Below are 17,848 nucleotides of genomic sequence, written 5' to 3'. Positions count from 1 at the left end.
TGTGGCCCAAAATAAAATAATATACTCCTAATTTCAATATGTAGACAAATTGACATGCTACAGTACAAATTGCAGTAATATAATTTTACAGCTAGGAGGCAGTCTGGTCAAAGAGTAAAATTATTCTTACAGTTCTCATATGAAAACAAGATAATAAGCAGAATCTGGCAGGAACACGTAATTTAAGTCATGGCATTTCCTGTGACACTTAAGGCATTCTTCATCATCTTCTGTTCGTAGTTATTTAAAGCTATGATTAGTTTCTTGACAAGGAAATGTAGGTTATTATAAAGTGAGCCCTAGTTGTCTGCTTGATCTGTACATTGATAACTTTTCAAATCATATCCATTACTGAAAGAGGTCGTTCTTCACACAAAATCTCTTTGTTGATAGAGCATTAAAATCATGGTGTTGAACCAAACAATAATAGGTGTTTATGTGGACCAGTGACTATGTTAGAAATTGGGGGAAATAGTATATTTTACTTTATGAGTATTCAGAGAAGAATGAAACATAGTTATTCCTTATTTATTTAGATCTAGATTATTTTTGCTAAAAATGACTTAAGTCGATTTACAAAAAGCGTTACAAGTTAACAGGATAAAATAAATATTAGTAATAAGAACAAGGCAAAGAGGAAATGTAAAAGAAAGCAAGATGGAGTTGGTAAGATTAATACACAAAGCGTCTATCTTGATGTCCTATGCATGCTGGTATAGGGGCTACATCTAGTAAGATGAAGTCAGTGGTGAGATTAGTACAAATATTTGTGCTATCATGTCCTATGCACTTGATGTAGGTGGGCCATTAATTTGACTCCAAACTTGCATGAAGAAGGGAAAAATTGTTTATAAAATTCAGTACTTGTAAAGTCAAAACAAACAAGAAAAACAACTGTTTCTGAGACCGGGGACAAAATTCTCTCCTAGGTATTCCTTCATAGGACAGTGGATAATACGAGAATGTATAAGCAACAACATCCTCGCATTGAAGGCAGTGATAAGTTTATGTTTCATAGGAATAGCATTTAGGTCCCTTGCAGAGGCCAGAGGTATTGAGGTAAAGCAGAATTCAGTAAGAGCAATTTTGTGCCAGATCAACTAGAAAATGAAAAGACTTTTTAGGTTTTATTTCTATTAGTATATGCTTTCATATAGTTATAAAATATGTATCAGTGATACCAGTGACAGACCTATCTAAATATTGGTTCCTTCTCCTTTTAGATTCTGAAAAAGAGTTCCACATCCTCCCTCACCGAGTTTTTGTCCCCATTCCGGGATCCACTGTAATGTTATGTGATTACAAATTTGGTGATGAGTCAGCTGAAGAAATCAGAGACCATTTTATAGAGATGTTAGATCATATGATTCAAATAGAAGATTTGGAAATTGCAGAGGAAATAAACACAGGTAATTATATGATGTTATTTAAGAACCTGATTAGACTACTGCTAAGATTACCTATGAGACGTCTAGTTTAAATATCATGTTTTTAGATTTCCTTAAAGCTAGTTCTGTTTGACACTTTAAGGCATTTAAAAATGTGTCTTTTTGATTTCTAAATCTATAAACATGCAATCAGTATTTTCCTGGAAAATTGTACCAAAATTTAAGATACTTTAGGTTTTTCCAAACCTCACAAGTAGATCTTAAAACAAGTTCAGCCTTAAGTAGGTGAAAATATATAGCTTTAAGATATTTCTTTTATTATAAGGAAAGTTTTCTTAAAACTCATTATCTTAATTAATTATTTGGTTAAGCATCGTGTCACAAAGTTTTTTAAACACTTTATTAAACGTCTTCTCCATACTATTTACCTTTATTTTCCTCTCCCCTTCATATTATTGTGATACTAAGCTGAAATGGGCAATTCCAAAAATTAGGTAAAAATTATTTTTCTAGAGCATCGATTTACCATACTATCTAATTGTGTAATATATTTTTCTCCTAGCCATCACTTTCACATTTGACCTTACATTTTGGAAGGCTGGTTTTTTGTTTTGTTTTTTGCTTTGCTTTGCTTTGCTTTGTTTTTGTTTTTGTTTCTAATAAGAGCAGGATATAAAAACATGTCTATATTAAACGTGTAAGTGTATGATGGTCTTCCTGAAACATTTAAAAACACAAGATAAACGTAGTTATTTGCAAATATCAATAAATATTGAGTACATAGCGATTTATTAATCTTGAAATTTCTGATATAGTAGAAAGTCTTTAGATTACTTTTGAATATGGATGTTTATGAAATTTGAATATGCCAATTTTTAAGTCCTTTTTCTAATTCTAATTTCTTAGTTATCCCTCTGTTGCTTAACTAATTCCTACCCCTCACAAGAGTATTTGATTCAGAGTGCCCGTTACTATGGTGAGTCAAATAAGTATTTGGTTGGTGAATTTCAAATCTGTCAGTGAAGCCTCACGTCAGGTGGGGACCACCAGGTGTGTTTTTTCAACAATTCCAAGTTAGTATTAATCATGAGGTGGAACAGGAAGTTTGTTTTAAAGGAAAAAAAAAACACTCTAATTTGCTCAGTACCTGATGTTAAAGCAGCAGCTGTGTTTCAGTCCTTTGAAAACTAATATTTTAAAAGGTAGAGCTGTAGCATATCCCCTAACTGGTAGAGATTTTGAAAGTAGACTGGTAAAAGTGTTTGCTACTTTCTGAAATGTGTTTTCCCAGATTAGTGACTACACTATCTTTGCAAACCAAACTTAGAATCTGAGGGCAGGAATTTTTGTTTGTTTTGTTCACTTCTGTCACAAGTGCCTAACAATAGTTTTTGACCCATTCTATTGTTGATAACCTGAATGAATTTTATGTGTGGTCAAGTTGACCTAGTTAATCCTTTTTCTTATAATACTGAAATCTATATCCTTAACCGATTAGTATTCAGACTCTGTTCTTCCTTGTTATGAATACCAATCTGCCTTCCTGTAACCTATACTTTGTTCAGTAATATGGAGCAATAAAACATGAATACTACTTCTTTCTTGAGGCCATGCCTTATGTTTGAGTGCAACTGTCGTGTTCTGGATATTTCAAAGCCAAATATTCCCACGCACCTTTAACTGTTCTCTTTATTATAGTTTCCAGATCTCATTTTAAAACGATATAATAGTTGTAGCTCTATGAATCAATAGTTCAGAACATTTTAAGGAGTATAGAACATTTAAAATATATGACAATATGTAGCACTAATTGTTGCCCCAGAAATATTAATTCTAGTTTACAGCATTTAGTATTTCTGTTTATCAATATTTATTAAGCATTTGCTCTGTTTAAGGCAATGTGATAGATACAAATCAATGACCAGATTCCTTTCCTCAAGAAGCCTATAATCTGATTTGGAAGATAGAATGTGTATGCGTTATTAATTATGTAGAGCATGTAGTAAGATCCTAAGAGTAACTGAGAACTTCATCAAGATTAATGATTAGAATTTTAGAGCCTCCAGTGATGTGGTTAATAATTCAATTAGAAGAAGATTTTTTGACCGTGAGTTAGCAATAACTTATAATCTACAGTAACAAAATTTTGGAATTAGTATTTTAGTAAATTCTAAATTCATTTTTTCATTCTTCATTATTAGTACTTTTATGTTTCACTTTAAGTGAAAGCACACACTTGTGTAAGTTGATGCTCTATAATATACAATGGACAATCCCAAATATGTTAAAAGACCCGTAGTTTTGAAGGATTCTTTGAATTCTTTGAAATATTCTTGAAAATAATTAAAAGACTTATTTTTAGCCTCAAGATAATATATTTCTTATCTGCTATTATCAGATTTAAATGCTATTCCCTAATGAGTGGTTTTATCATTTATATGTGTAGTAAATATAGTGTAATCCTGTTTCTTAGCTTTCCTTCAGTAAGCTTTATCTTTAGCATTGTACCATGTTAAATATTAGCATGAACTAGTAACTATGAAGTATTTTAAAATAATTTTTTAATCTTTGATGATACATAAATATTAATGCATTTGTCTTTTTTCTGAGTTTCAATTTTCATAAGCTTTTAATATTGATACTTAGTTATATGTTTTGCACTGTATTTTAAAATTATTTTCTATCTATATTTCTTTTTTTTATGCTGACAGTCTAGTATAGAGAGCATTAACTGAGTAGGAAGAGTTTAATATTACAAGAAGAAAGGAAACAAAGCAGCAATTTGGAAAGTTTAGGTGTGTATAGTTAGACGTATGCTGTGTCAAACTCATGGTTTCCAGATAGTATTATATATTTTTCTAATATTATGTAATGTACTGAAGATACTAATTCAGTATGGTGGGTATGAGTCTTAAAAAAGACTCTACCCTGTTTTTGAAACTTACGTAAATCTCAACTGCGTGATCAACTATTTGTTGATTGCCTGTTATGTATTAGGCATTAGGGTTCTAGAGATCAGATATGTAAGCCCTGACTCTCAGTATGGTGGGAAATACAGAGAAATGGTTTATTCCAAAATAAAGTGATTAGTTCTATAATAGAGGAATGAGCAGAGAATTATCAGAACATTTAGCACAGGCAATATGCTTGTAAGGGATTCAGAGAAAGCTTCTCAGAGCAGGTGACATTTGAGTTCATTTTGAAAGATGAATACAGTAAAAGTAACCCTAGGCTTTTTAGGAATTGAACACTGGCATCATATGTATCATCGTGGCCAAGAATATGACTTGTCTAGAATTATATTAGCTTTGCTTCATCAAGTAGTTGTTGAATTACAAGGAATGATTTAGTAATTAGTGTATTTTTAATTGTGAAATAACACATTCCCAAATTATGGGATAGAGTAAAAACAAACATTTTAGTATAAAAATTAAGTGCTTTTACATAAACATTCTATTGGTTTAGAATTATATTTGCTTACTCATTCACTCATTTACTCATTCATTCATTCATTAATTTACTCAAAAATATTAGATGCATAATTTTACCAAGATAGTATTTTAGCTGAGTCCAGGTTACAGCTGTATAACCTTAAACAGATCTACTCTGAACCCCAGATTCTCTTGGAGTTGGTTTGAGAATTTAGTACAAATGTTAGGGAAAATACTTTCTAAACAGAAAGAGGTATGTAAATGTAGGGTGATATTAACTAGCATTATAAGACTTTTAAATAATGAACCTTCTGAATTATAATGGAAAACATTGATATTAAAGTACGGAAAGAATGTTTTATAGTGTGCATAGATTTTCCTAAGTATTTGAAGTTAGGGTTTCCTTATAAAATAAACCATAGAAACTAGAGTTCAAATATTCAAATTCAAAAATTGAAATCAATTACTATACATTTAGGAATGTTAAACTTGTTATAAGCTTTATTTTCTAAGTATTTGATGTTATTATTTGTTTGATTATTATTTAATTATTTCTGTTCTATAATATAGTTGCCAAGTAGTTGCTATGTTTAAAATGCATACTTTGCCAAGTATCTTAAAATAACATACTTTTAAATGACTTAAAGGATGAAGAACAATTTGTTTGTCAAAATGACTCACTTAAGGTGAGGGATAACTATGGCTTTAAAATTTCTTAGATGCATTAGTCATCTCCTAGTAGATATTGACTTAATAATTCAGGTGTACTTTATCCACAGTATCAGCTAAAAATTTGGAGACACACCTTTAAAATCTGGTGAAGCTAATCTTTGCCAATTCTGTCTTGATATCAGAGCTGATATTAATTTTTCTTGTTTGGTTAAACAGTGATAATTTAATTATAAAGGGTAAAGAAGTAATACTGATGTATTTTTATGGCTAAGTCACTGACTGTCATGAAACCTCATTACTTTAGGATTCAGGGATGGGGAAGAAGACAACTAAGGAGTTCAAGTCCTAACATTTCATTGTAAGCCTCCAAATAGTCCTGCCTAACTATCAGCAGCTTAAAATGAAATCTGAACACATCTGCAACTCAGTATGCATTTATCGTGGCTCTTGTTTTCTCTTTTGTGGACAGTTGCTCAAGAAGGTTGCTTTCCTGGGGCCGGCCCGGTGGTGTAGTGGTTAAGTTCACGTGCTCTGCTTCAGCAGCCTGGGTTCACAGGTTCGGATCCTGGGCGCAGACCTACGCACCGCTCATCACGCCATGCTGTGACGGCATTCCATATAAAAACGTAGAGGAAGATGGACACAGTTGTTAGCCCAGGGCCCATCTTCCTCAGCAAAAAGAGGAAGATTGGCAACAGATGTTAGCTCAGGGCTAATCTTCCTCACACACACACAAAAAAGAAGAAAGTTGCTTTCTTACATGATTAATTTGGGATTTTTCTAAAGTTAAAATTACCTGGTTTTAAGAAATGGTTAAGATCTAATTTCCTATTGACTCGTGTTATTTGCATTTAAATTTCAGGTAACATTTAATTTTCAGTATTGGTGAAATGACATAGTAACTAAGATTTGAATTAAAATCGTACAGGCTCCCACCAAAAACAAACACAAATAAATTGTTATGACAAGGCCTTATTCATCCTTAAAAAATGCTCTACTTCGGTGAAATTATCTCAAATTTGTATCAAATCAACATAATTTTGTATGACATTTAAAAATGGAAGTAGAGCAATGAAATGACTTTGCTTATGGAAGTAAGTTATTTGTGCAGAGGACCTACTAGAGCCTGATCTTCACATATAACAATTCAATATTAAATATATAAGTAACATATCATGACAAATAAAACCATTTTTGTGCTCTTTATATATCCAAGTGAAAAAAAACTCCTGTACCAAATAGATATAATTCATCCATTGTTTTTGTTTATTTGTTATCTAATGTAAGGATTTTAGTGGCCCAAAGCAAAAGCTTTTTAGCAGTGATATTTACTAATGGAAAAGCCAAAATGTGTGTGTGTGTGTGTGTTTGTTTGTGAGGAAGATCAGCCCTGAGCTAACGTCCATGCCAATCCTCCTCTTTTTGCTGAGGAAGACCGGCTCTGAGCTAACATCTATTGCCAGTCCTCCTCGTTTTTTTCCCCAAAGCCCCAGTAGATAGTTGTACGTCATAGTTGCACATCCCTCCAGTTGCTGCATGTGGGACGCGGCCTCAGCATGGCCAGAGAAGCGGTACGTCGGTGCGCGCCCGGGATCCGAACCCGGGCCGCCAGTAGTGGAGTGCGCGCGCTTAACCGCTAAACCACGGGGCCGGCCCTGTGTGTGTGTGTTTTAACATGAATAAAATTGTACTCTCTATTCAACTTTTAGACCTATAGATGAAGTTAGGGGAAATTTGAAGCTGCTGGGCTAATGTAGTCTAGAATTAAAGTATTATATCATAATAAGAATTTGTTGGTCTTTGTGACTTATTTGATATGGGAGTAGAAAAAAAGAGAAGAGGGTTTATGGGTTTTTTTTGTGTGTGTGAGGAAGATTGGCCCTGAGCTAATATCTGTTGCCAATCTTCCTCTTTTCGCTTGAGAAGGGTGGTCCCTGAGCTAACATCTGTGCCCATCTTCCTCTGCTTTGTATATGGGACGCTGCCACAGCATGGCTTGATGAGTGGTGTGTAGGTCCTCGCCCAGGATCCGAACCCGCAAACCCCAGGCTGCCGAAGCGGAGCACAAGAACTTAACCTATATGCCACTGTGCCAGGTCCTGTTTGTTTTTAAAGTACTTTAGTCATATGCTCGAAGAGGAAAAAAAAGAATGATGGTACCCTTGATTCTAATAAGTTTGTTACTAAGGATTATTTCTGAAAATGACAGTAAACTTTTTTTCATGGGAAACTGAGAAGTAGACCATTTTTTTCTTTTTCTTTCATTCATTTTGGTATCACAGATATGTATTTCAATAAGTTGATGTGTCATCCTTATGAGCCTGTGCTAGTATGTTGGGATACAAAGATGTCTGTAAGGACGTTTTAAATCCAAACAATAGGTTATTTTACTTTGAATTTAAACAGTAGTATTTACTGTCTCTCACTCTGTGGTTCTCTTCTCTTCTTTGTAAATAAAGGGATCAACATGAAGTAGTTGCTTTCAAGCATAGTTCCCTAGAGTTCTAGAGAACAGCACTCCACTAGTGCTTTCTTCCACCTCTGAGGGGAGGAAGGGAGTTTGGCTTGAGGAGCCCTCCATCCTTGCTTCAACCTGAGTTAATTCTACTTGCATCTATTTTACATACTGGGATTTTCTGTCAGATTCTTTAGCGCTAGGGAAAAAAAAGAAAGCCACTGGTCTGTGTGATCTCTAAAGATGTTTTCAGTTCAAATACTTTTAATCAGTGTTGTATAAATTCAACTAGGCTAACCTACGTAAATGTTTGCCAGCATAGTGAAGTAGAAAGAGAACTTGTGTTTGAATCCTCAGTCTGCTGCCCATGACCCTCAAATATCCACTTAATTTCCCAGATCTTATTTTTCATTTGTAAAATGAGGTAATATACTTGCCTTGCTTAACAGTGAGTTGTTTTAAGGTCAAATTTATGATTTTATTTTGCTTATATATTTCAAATTTCAGGTTAGATCAAGAGTCAGCAAACTTTTTCTGTATAGGGCTAAATAGTAAATATTTTAGGCTTTGTGGGGCACATAAGTTCTGGCCCATGGGCTGCGGTTTGCTGATCCCTGCTTTTATTATTAATATCTAATTATTTGAAATTACTAATTTTCAAAACCACCAATAAGTATGATGTAAAATTAATCCAAATTAAGAGTGAAGGTTACCATGCTCCTATCTGGTTTGATTTTTGGTGTCAGTTTATCTCTACTACCATATAGTAAACAAATTATAGTTTGTGGGATTCATTCAGAACTGGCTGTGTGGCTCTCTGGTTTTGGTCAGTTATAAAACTACATAAAGTATTTTTTAAATTATGTCAGTTTGACATATGTTCCACCAAATTTAATTTGCCTACATTTGATAATGAGCAAATTCATTATGTTATAAAAAAGTCAAGTTGAAGGAAAATGGAGCTCATTGTATATATTCTTTGTAATGTTCTTCGTTAAAACTCATTTTAAAATGGTAATTATTCTCATTTTATTTAGGATTTATTATTATTATCCTTTTGCAGCTTGTTTGAGTTCATTTATGAATACTGAAGCTTCATTGGACAGCACAGATAATGAACAACCAAAACAACCAATTAAAACTACAGTGTTATTGAAAATTCAGCACAACATAGGTATCTTATTTTTTTTATAACATTGAAAAGATGGTATTTTAGATTTGAGTTTTCTTGTTACTTTAAAATTATTTTCATTGCATTTTGCTTTCTGAAAGTGCTAAATTAAGCCAGTATTTATTGAATATTATGGAAAGTGCTAGGCCCTAGAGATAGAGAGATTTATAAATAATTTTCTCAAGAGAGATTTATAAATAATTTTCCCAAGTGTGCTCAAAGATGACACTTCCTATTAATTTTTTTTGGTGTTTTTAGAAGAAAAACACGTTGAGTTCCGGGAATCAATTAGTATAGTAGGGCCAGTGTTTTCCAAACTGGTGTTCCCAGGACTGATATTGCAGAAGATTTTGAAATGTGTTTTGTGGAAAAAGTCAAATTCAAATCTGGAAATTTATAATTCACTTTAGTATTTTAAAGGCTCCAAGAACTGTGGCAGTTACTTGAACGTTTTTCAGACTTATTGATCAAAGAACATGTAGACTTCTTGTTTAGTGGAATGCCAATTTGAGAAATGCTTTATAAGCATTAAACTTTTGACTGAGAGTTAGTAGCCAGAAGCGTTAGTTATTTTTCTTGTCCCTTACTCATTAGATAAACTTAAGTTAATTACCTAAATTCTTTTACCTAAGCGTGTGTGTATGTGTGTGCGCGCGTCTGGACTACTCTGGTCTGTTTTGTTTTGTTTTGTTTCGTTTTAACTTATAATAATCAGGAAAAAATAAATAAAAATAAAAGTTACCAACCTAGGCTTACTAATTCTTAGATTTTATAATGATAGAATCTGACTTTCTGTAGTTTTCAATAGCTGTGCAAATGACTTCTTATTGTAATTGACTGAGAACCACTGCCCGTTGGAGCTGTCTTTTTGGTTTAAGCTAAGTGGCATGAGACAGCTGGAATGTCACTATAAATATTTATAGAAGCCTTTTAAAGTGTGTGTTAGTTTTTCTCTTAGATGTGTGTGAGTGCACACGTGTGTAAGAGAGACACTTTTTTTTCGGGTTTTGCTAAGGTGATGAAGTACATGCTTACCAGTCCAGCCTTTACAATCTACTTTTCAACCTTTTGCTCTATTTTCCTCTAAGACCGTGCTGGCTTCTAGTACATATATGTGTGTGTGTAGGTATATGTGTTCGTGTCTGTGTGTTGTTGTTTAGGTCATCAGTTACCTACATTTCGCAGCCTAGGATCAGTGAGGCCTTTCTTTTGCTCATTCCATTTCCATTTGTTTTGTGTTTGTTTCACTTGTAGGTGTGGTTGCAGCATTTGCAGTGGCAGTCCTTGCTGCGGGTGTCTCCTTTCATTACTTCAGTGATTAGGGTGAGACACAGAGAGCTTCCTGTCATCCAGAGAACACTGACCAACAATTATAAATAATAAAGATGAAACAATCCATCTGCATTTAAGGCAATAGCAGCCAGATTTGCTTCCATAATGCCTATTAGGTGTGTTTCTGACTAAAATGAAATCACCAACTGCCTTGTGCTTATGTTATAGATGGCTCAGGCTTCCAAAAATAAAGTTATGCATCTAGATGGAAGTTGCATTAACAAATCATTATTATCTATTTTTTAAAATGTTCAAAATGATGGTTTATTTTCATAGATTTTAGTCCTTTTGATCTGGATCACATATTGGTCAGGACATTCAAAATTTGAATAGTCAGGGTTGACTGAATATCTTAGTAATAGAACAACAGGAGAAATTTCTACAAAGTGGGGCAACAACCTGTTGGGTAAGTTCATACTCTAGGACCTTTATAATGTATGCTCAGTTCCAAAATACTGATCGAGTTCTGATTGAGGGGTAACAAATCTTTCCAGAGAGGTTTAAATCAGTAAGAATTGCCATAAATCATGTGCTTTCTCAAGTTAGTATAACTGTTTTAGTATATTAAATATGACTTGCTTCCAACATTATGTTAGACTAGGTACTGGAAAACAAGTAGATCCTGAATAAAATCTACTTTTGAATGCATTAATAGGCTCAAAGAAAGTAGAGGAAATCTCCAAGAACTTCTATTTTTTCCTCTCCCACAAAAATGAATACATTTTGAGTTGGGAATTGGAAATACTGTATTAAGCTTATAGGTGGACAGTGGTTGCCTGAATGGCCAATACTATTGTAGTGCTGCCAAATGTAATTTGCTGTGGATCAGGAATGAGATAAATCTGAATCTGAGATGCTACCCTAGCCAGGACAGTTCAGGTGGCCCTCAGTTTTAGTTCACTATAGCTCCTGGAAGATGCAAGATATAGTCCCAAGATTCCTGTAGGTTAAGATAAAGCAATATTATTTCATGACTAGAGATCACCAGGAGCAAGTTGAAACTAGCTAGCATGAAAAAGAACCTATAGAAATACAAATTTTGAATTCAGTTCTCTAAGGTCTCATTACCAACATACATGAAGGATGGAACCAGAGGCAGATCTGAAAAATAAATAAACGGAACTGCTAGAAATAAGAAATAAGTTACTTGAAATGAAAAAAAAAAAAACCTCACATGCGAGTATCATATGAGACTCAGCTGAAGAGAATAAATAAACTGGAAGCTAGATCTAAAGAAATTACCCAGTGTGCAGCAAGGAGAAATGAAGAGTTAGAAAATATAAATGTTAAAAGAGCAGTTAGGAGATATGGAGGGAAGAATTGTAAAGACTAGAAGTACTAGGAGGAGAGAATAGAGAGGATGGAGGAGTGGCAATATTTGAAGAGATAACAGAATTTTCCACATTTGTTGGAAAAACATGAATTGATAAATTCAGGAAGTGCGATATATCCCAAGCATATACAGATAAAATCCATGCTTAAACTCAATATAGTGTAACTGTAAGATACCAAACACAAGATTTTAAAAACAAAAGGAGAAAAAGATCATCAATGAAGGCAAGACAATCAAATACTTAGTAGGCTTATCAAAAGAAGCAACGTACTCAAAAGATGGTGGAATAATGCCTCCAAAATTATGAGAAGAACTAATTATCAACTTAGAGTTTGTACCAAGCAAAACTGAAATAAAGGCATGTTCAGATGAAAAACAGATTTTACTGTCAACAGACCTTCATTAAAGAAACTGCAAAAGGATGGTCTTCAAGAAGGAAAATGCTTCCAAAAGGATGATCTGAAATCAAAGAACTAGTGAGCAAATAAAAGGATAAACATATGTAAATCAAAAGTGTTATTTATATAAAACAGTCATAATGAAAGAAGTGTTTATAAGAAATAAAATTGTAAACAACTGTAAAACAATAAACATTTTATGTAACATTAATGTGGACTTTTAAAATAAGATGTAATTGAAAAACTGGACAGTAGCTTATACGATGGGAAGACAGTGATTAGAATTAAAGTGTTCTGTGGTGCTTTTATTCAGAAAATGGGTTAAGATACTGTTTAACTTTTAAATTATGTTAAATATGTATAGTAAAATTTCAAGTATGACTACAAAAATAATCGATTTGGGATGAATCATTCCAAGGGAAAAGAAGTTTAAAATATGGAATAGGAAGACAATAACTCAATACAGAAAAGGGGAGAAATTGTGGGATGGGGGTTGGGGAGCGACAGAATTAGTAAGATAATAGTCATAAGTCAAATGATAATTAAAACAAATATGAATAGACTAAACCCAGTTAAACAACAGATTGATTAGATTTTTTAAAATCCAGTTATAGGCTGGATTTTTTAAAAGATGAAAAAAAAACCCATTAGGCAAACAGCAAAAGACAGCCTGTATAGCTTTAGTGATATTAAATCAAAATTAGACTTTATGATAGTATTATGAAAGATGGAGAAGGCCACTAAATAATGGTAAAAGGATCAATTCACTAGGAGTATATAACAATTTTAAATTTGCATGTACTTTATAAAATGGCTTCAAAATATATAAACTATAAGATTAAACCAACAAATTGAACACAGTGGAAGATTTCAGTAGCACTCAATTATTGATAAACAGGCCAAAGAATGAGGGAAAACACAGCTTTGAATAATGCAATTAACAATATTGATTCAATGGACATATTTAGAATAATCAACAATTAGAGAATATTCTTCTTAAGCATTGTATATTAGCAAAAATTGACCCTGTAACTCACAATAAATTTTAAAAAATTAGTATTAGATAATCATAAATAAGTCAGTAATAAAGGTTGAGTTTTTTAAAATCATATATTTACAAGTTCAAAAAACCTTCATAGATGAAAGAAGAAAATATAAATACTTAGAATCTAGTTAGAAGTACTACATTTGGAAAAATTGGGTGATGCAGCAGAAGCAGCACTTTGAAGGAAATGGCTTTAAATACTTAAGGAAAAAGGCTAAGTGTGTAACTTACATTAGGTGACAACAGAATAAGCACAATGTAGAAGCAAAAAGAAATCAATGAATTAGGAAAAGACAGAATTACAATGTCTTGTAAGTTGCTTTCATGACAAAACAATATAATTGGCATAATTGAACAGGAAGAAAACAGCACAAGTAAACAACATAAAGATTGAAAAGGGGGTCCTAACCCATAGATAGAGCAGAGATGAAAATGATAAGAGACTACCAGGAGCATCTTAATATATTTGAGAACTTAGGCAAAACAGATAAAAGTCTGGGAAAATGCAATTTCCTTAAACTGGCTCCAGAAGAAATAAAAAGCTAGACTTATTCAATAGTATTGCAGAGTATGATTTAAAATTCTTTGACAAAAAGAACATCTAGCCCACATTTACAGATGTTTTATCCCTCTTTCAAGGACCATACTATTTCAACATTTTATACAAACTCTTCCAAACAATAGACTCTCCAGCTCATTTTATGAGGGCAGTGTAACTTTTATTAGTACTAGAATCAGACACATTCAGTAGGAGAAAAGAAAATTGCAGACTAATAGCATTTATTAACACAAATGTGAAAGTCAAAAGCACTATTAATAAACTGGACTCAACATTATATAAAAAAGGATAATGTATTATGACTAAGTTGAATACATTAAAAATCAGGAACACAACAAGAATGCCTATTATCACCACTTCTATTTATCATTGTCCTGTAGAAAAATGAGCAAAAGACAGAAACCAGGTATTTTAAGAGGAAGTGACTGAACGCTTGAAAAGATGTTTAATCTCATAAAGGATCAACTAATTAAGACCACAATGAATACCATTTTACATCCAAAAGATTGAAAAATTAAGAAATATGACCATACCAACGAAGAAGATATGCGTCAAGACGACATCTACAGGTGGGGTTGTAAACTGATACACTGTTTGGAAAGCAATTTGGCATTATCTTGTCAAGTTAATCATTCACATACTCTGATACCTAACCATTTCTACTTCTACATATATACCTTAGAGAAATTCTTGCATTTATGCACAAGAGTACACGTGTGAGAATGTTGAAGGCAACCTGTTTGTAACCACCCAAATGTCCATTGACAAGATAATAAAAAATAAATTCTGGGTTTTGTAATTTTATTTCGCAGGGGAATGACCTGTGAAAGTGATAATTAAATAAAGCAAGTCTCAGAGGCCTACATGCAGTATGATACAGTTTTTATGAAGCTTAAAAACAAGCAATTCTCAACTATATTATATAGGAGTACATATGTTTGTGATAAAACTTTTTTTTAATGTGAAGGAGGGATATAGCAAAAATTCAGGATTGTGGTTACCATTTCAGAGTGGGAGTGATGGCAGGACAGGAAGAGAAGGAACAAATGAATAGATGAAACAATATTGATGATATTTTAGTTCTTGAGTTGAAATGAGTTTCTTGGTTTTGTTTTTGTTTTTGCTTTTTTGTGAGGAAGATTATCCCTGAGCTAACATCCGATGACAATCCTCTTTTTGCTGAGGAAGATTGGCGCTGGGCTAACATCCGTGCCCATCTTCCTTTACTTTATACAGGCCGCCGCCACAGCATGGCTTGACAAGCAGTGCATCCGTCCGCGCCCGGGATCCGAACCTGCAAACCACGGGCCGCTGAAGCAGAGCGTGGGAACTTGACTGCTATGCCACTGGGCTGGCCCCCAAAATGGGTTTCTTGATGTTCATTTTGCTTACTTAATGGCATTAACATAATAATTATTTTGGTTATCTATTACCAAAAAAACACCCCCAAACTTAATTGGCTTGAAAAAAACAACTATTTGATTTTCCCCACAATTCTGAGTTGTCAAGGGCAGTTGGATGGTTCTGCTCCATGTGATGTTGGCTGGAGCTACAATGTTCTAAGAGCTTGATTGGGCTTGAAACATCCAAGATAACTCATTCACATGGTTAGTAGTTGATGCTGGCTGTCAGCTGGGAACTCACCTATCACACCTCAGTTCTCTTCTACGTGTCCTCTCCGTGTGGCTTGGGGTTCTTCCATCGTGGGCTTCTTCCTGTCATGATGGCTGGGCTCCAAAAAATAGCATCCCAAGTGTGAGCATTCCGAGAAGAGAAAAGTATAAGCTGTGAGTCCTCTTGAGGCCCTGGCTTGGAAGTCTCAGAACATCATTCCCACTACATTGTATTGGTCAAAGTAATCTACAGGACCAGCGTAGATTAAAGGGGAAGGGAAAAAAGAATCTTTACCTCTCTCTGGGCATGCATATACAAGAAGGAAAGGGCTTGATGGCAGCCATCTTTGGAGATTAGTTACCATAATGTATCCTCTGGCCATAGCAATTTATGTTGTGGACATATGGAAAATGCATTCACCACCTCCCAAAACACCTTACAGGACCTAATTCTTCCTGAGAGTGGTTCTCAGCTCTGGGCTCTTTCCTATGAGATTTTGACTTGACTCTGAGTCATCCTTTTCCATGAGAAATGGCCTATGTTTGAAGCTGAGTAGCTTTCTCAACCTGCTTCCTGATTTTTGAAGGTTGAAGGCCCAGAAGCCTTTTTATTTTCAACTGTCTCTCCCTTTTAGACTAAATTGATATAATTCCTTTAAAAATGTCATGTATTTCTTGTTAATCAAATTATAATCCACTCCATTAGATTAAAGGCACACCCACAAATCCATTCAAGACAGGCCTCTCTCTCTAAGCTGAGAGTCAGAGTGCTGAAGGACAAAACCCTTAAGATTCTTAGATAACATTTTATAGCTAAGTTGACTACAGTCCATGCTCATAAGATTCTTAGAAATCTTTTCATCTAGCTAAGAGATCTATGAGGCACTGGCTTAAATATTTCTGACATCTTAAAGGTTATTACAGCTGCACCCTTGATCCTAACTTTCCCTGATGGTATGTTTTACTAGCAATTCCCTGGATTTGATCTTTGCCCAGAAGTCATGTCTTCCTTGAAAACCTCTTGCTGGCTGGAGAAGGTGTTCTAGGCCCTTTTATATTTTCTATAAATTTTGCTCCCAAACTGAACAGTTTCTTATTTAGTTCATCTCTCTCATCCCATATTTGATCATAGCCAGCCAGAAGAATTCAGTTGGCATTTTCAGTATTTTGCCTGGAAATCTTGCCCAGATCCACTAGTTTCTTAGGTTACTTCTTCCCTTTAGTAATTTCCCACAAGTTTATTAGTTCTAGCTTTCACATTACTGCAGGTGCAAGTGTTGCCTTTCATAACAAGGGTTGCCTTTCAATAACAGTTTCCTTATTGTTCTTCTAGCCACCACTGTTTCCTGAAGGCCCTAAAGCCTCCATCTTCTGCTCAGTTCCAAAGTTAAGGCTACATATTTTGTTTTTGGTCCAGTGGCACCATATTTCTAGGTACCAGTTTCTATTTTGGTTATCTCTTGCTTCATAACAAACAACCTCGAAAGTCATTGGCATTAACCATTTTATTAGCTCTCATGATTCTGTGGGTATACTGGACTCAGCTGGCTCAGTTGAAAGGTTCTTCTGCCCACATGAGGTTGGCCAGGGCTTCAATTGTCTAAGGGCTGTGACATCCAAGATAGCTCATCCACATGGTTGGCAGTTGATCTCTTTCTCATCCACATGACCTCTCCATAGGGCTGAGGCTTCTCATGGCATGGTGGTTGAATTTCAAAAGGAAGAGCCTCGGGAGTCAGTGTTCAAAGAGGAAGGAAATGGAAATTATTAATCTCTTAAGGCCTGGTATCAGAAGTTGCAGAATGTCATTCTTCGCTATTCTACTGGTCAAAGCAAACAGGGCCAGCCTAGTTACCATGAGAGGGAAAAAAAAGCCCATCTCTCAATGGGGGAGTAGCACATGCATATAGGGAGGGAAAGAATTGATGGCATTTCTCACTGGAGACTTACTACACATATATTCTTTAGTATATATCAAATTTTTAAAATGATCAAAAATACAAGAGAAAGGAGAGACAATTAAAGAAGTTCCCTAGGGAGATTACTATTATTACTCACAAAACATAATCCACATATTAGCCTTACCACAATCTGTCTTTTACCATAGCACCTCTGTCTCCCTTCTTTCTGTTGTGACATTTCTGTGGATATACAGAATGTCTTTTCGTTTTACCTACTCCTACATGCTCAAAGGTCAATAGGTTCGTTACTATATTACCAAAATAGTTGGGAATAACCAAGCTCTATTACAATGCTTATTATGTTTGTTGACTTTTACCTAAAGGATTTGTCTAAATATAAATTAGGCAAAATACAATAAATATCTAGTAAATTGTTCTTGATTTCTGACTTTAACCTAATAATTATATTGGGACTATCATGTATGTTAGTGATATCAAGTAAGTTAATAATATCAAGTAAGTTAATGATATTCACTAAAGGTAGTCAATG

General features: G+C 34.2%; 1 protein-coding gene across 1 annotated transcript in view; it reads left to right on the top strand.

The window, feature by feature from the left end:
* Positions 1-11,009, top strand: part of ODR4 (odr-4 GPCR localization factor homolog) — a 34,710-nt gene extending 23,701 nt beyond the window's left edge. Inside the window, exons 13-15 of the mRNA XM_058539861.1 lie at positions 1,224-1,409; positions 9,010-9,120; positions 10,372-11,009. Of these exons, the coding sequence (XP_058395844.1) occupies positions 1,224-1,409; positions 9,010-9,120; positions 10,372-10,439 (365 nt within the window). The 3' untranslated portion in view covers positions 10,440-11,009. The remainder of the gene's footprint in view (positions 1-1,223; positions 1,410-9,009; positions 9,121-10,371) is intronic.
* The last annotated feature ends 6,839 nt before the right edge of the window (positions 11,010-17,848 follow it).

The sequence above is a fragment of the Diceros bicornis genome, chromosome 4, assembly GCF_020826845.1.
Source record: "Diceros bicornis minor isolate mBicDic1 chromosome 4, mDicBic1.mat.cur, whole genome shotgun sequence".
Lineage (NCBI taxonomy): Eukaryota > Metazoa > Chordata > Mammalia > Perissodactyla > Rhinocerotidae > Diceros > Diceros bicornis.
Note: the sequence above shows the minus strand (reverse complement) of the source record. Positions and strands in the feature narration are given on the sequence as shown.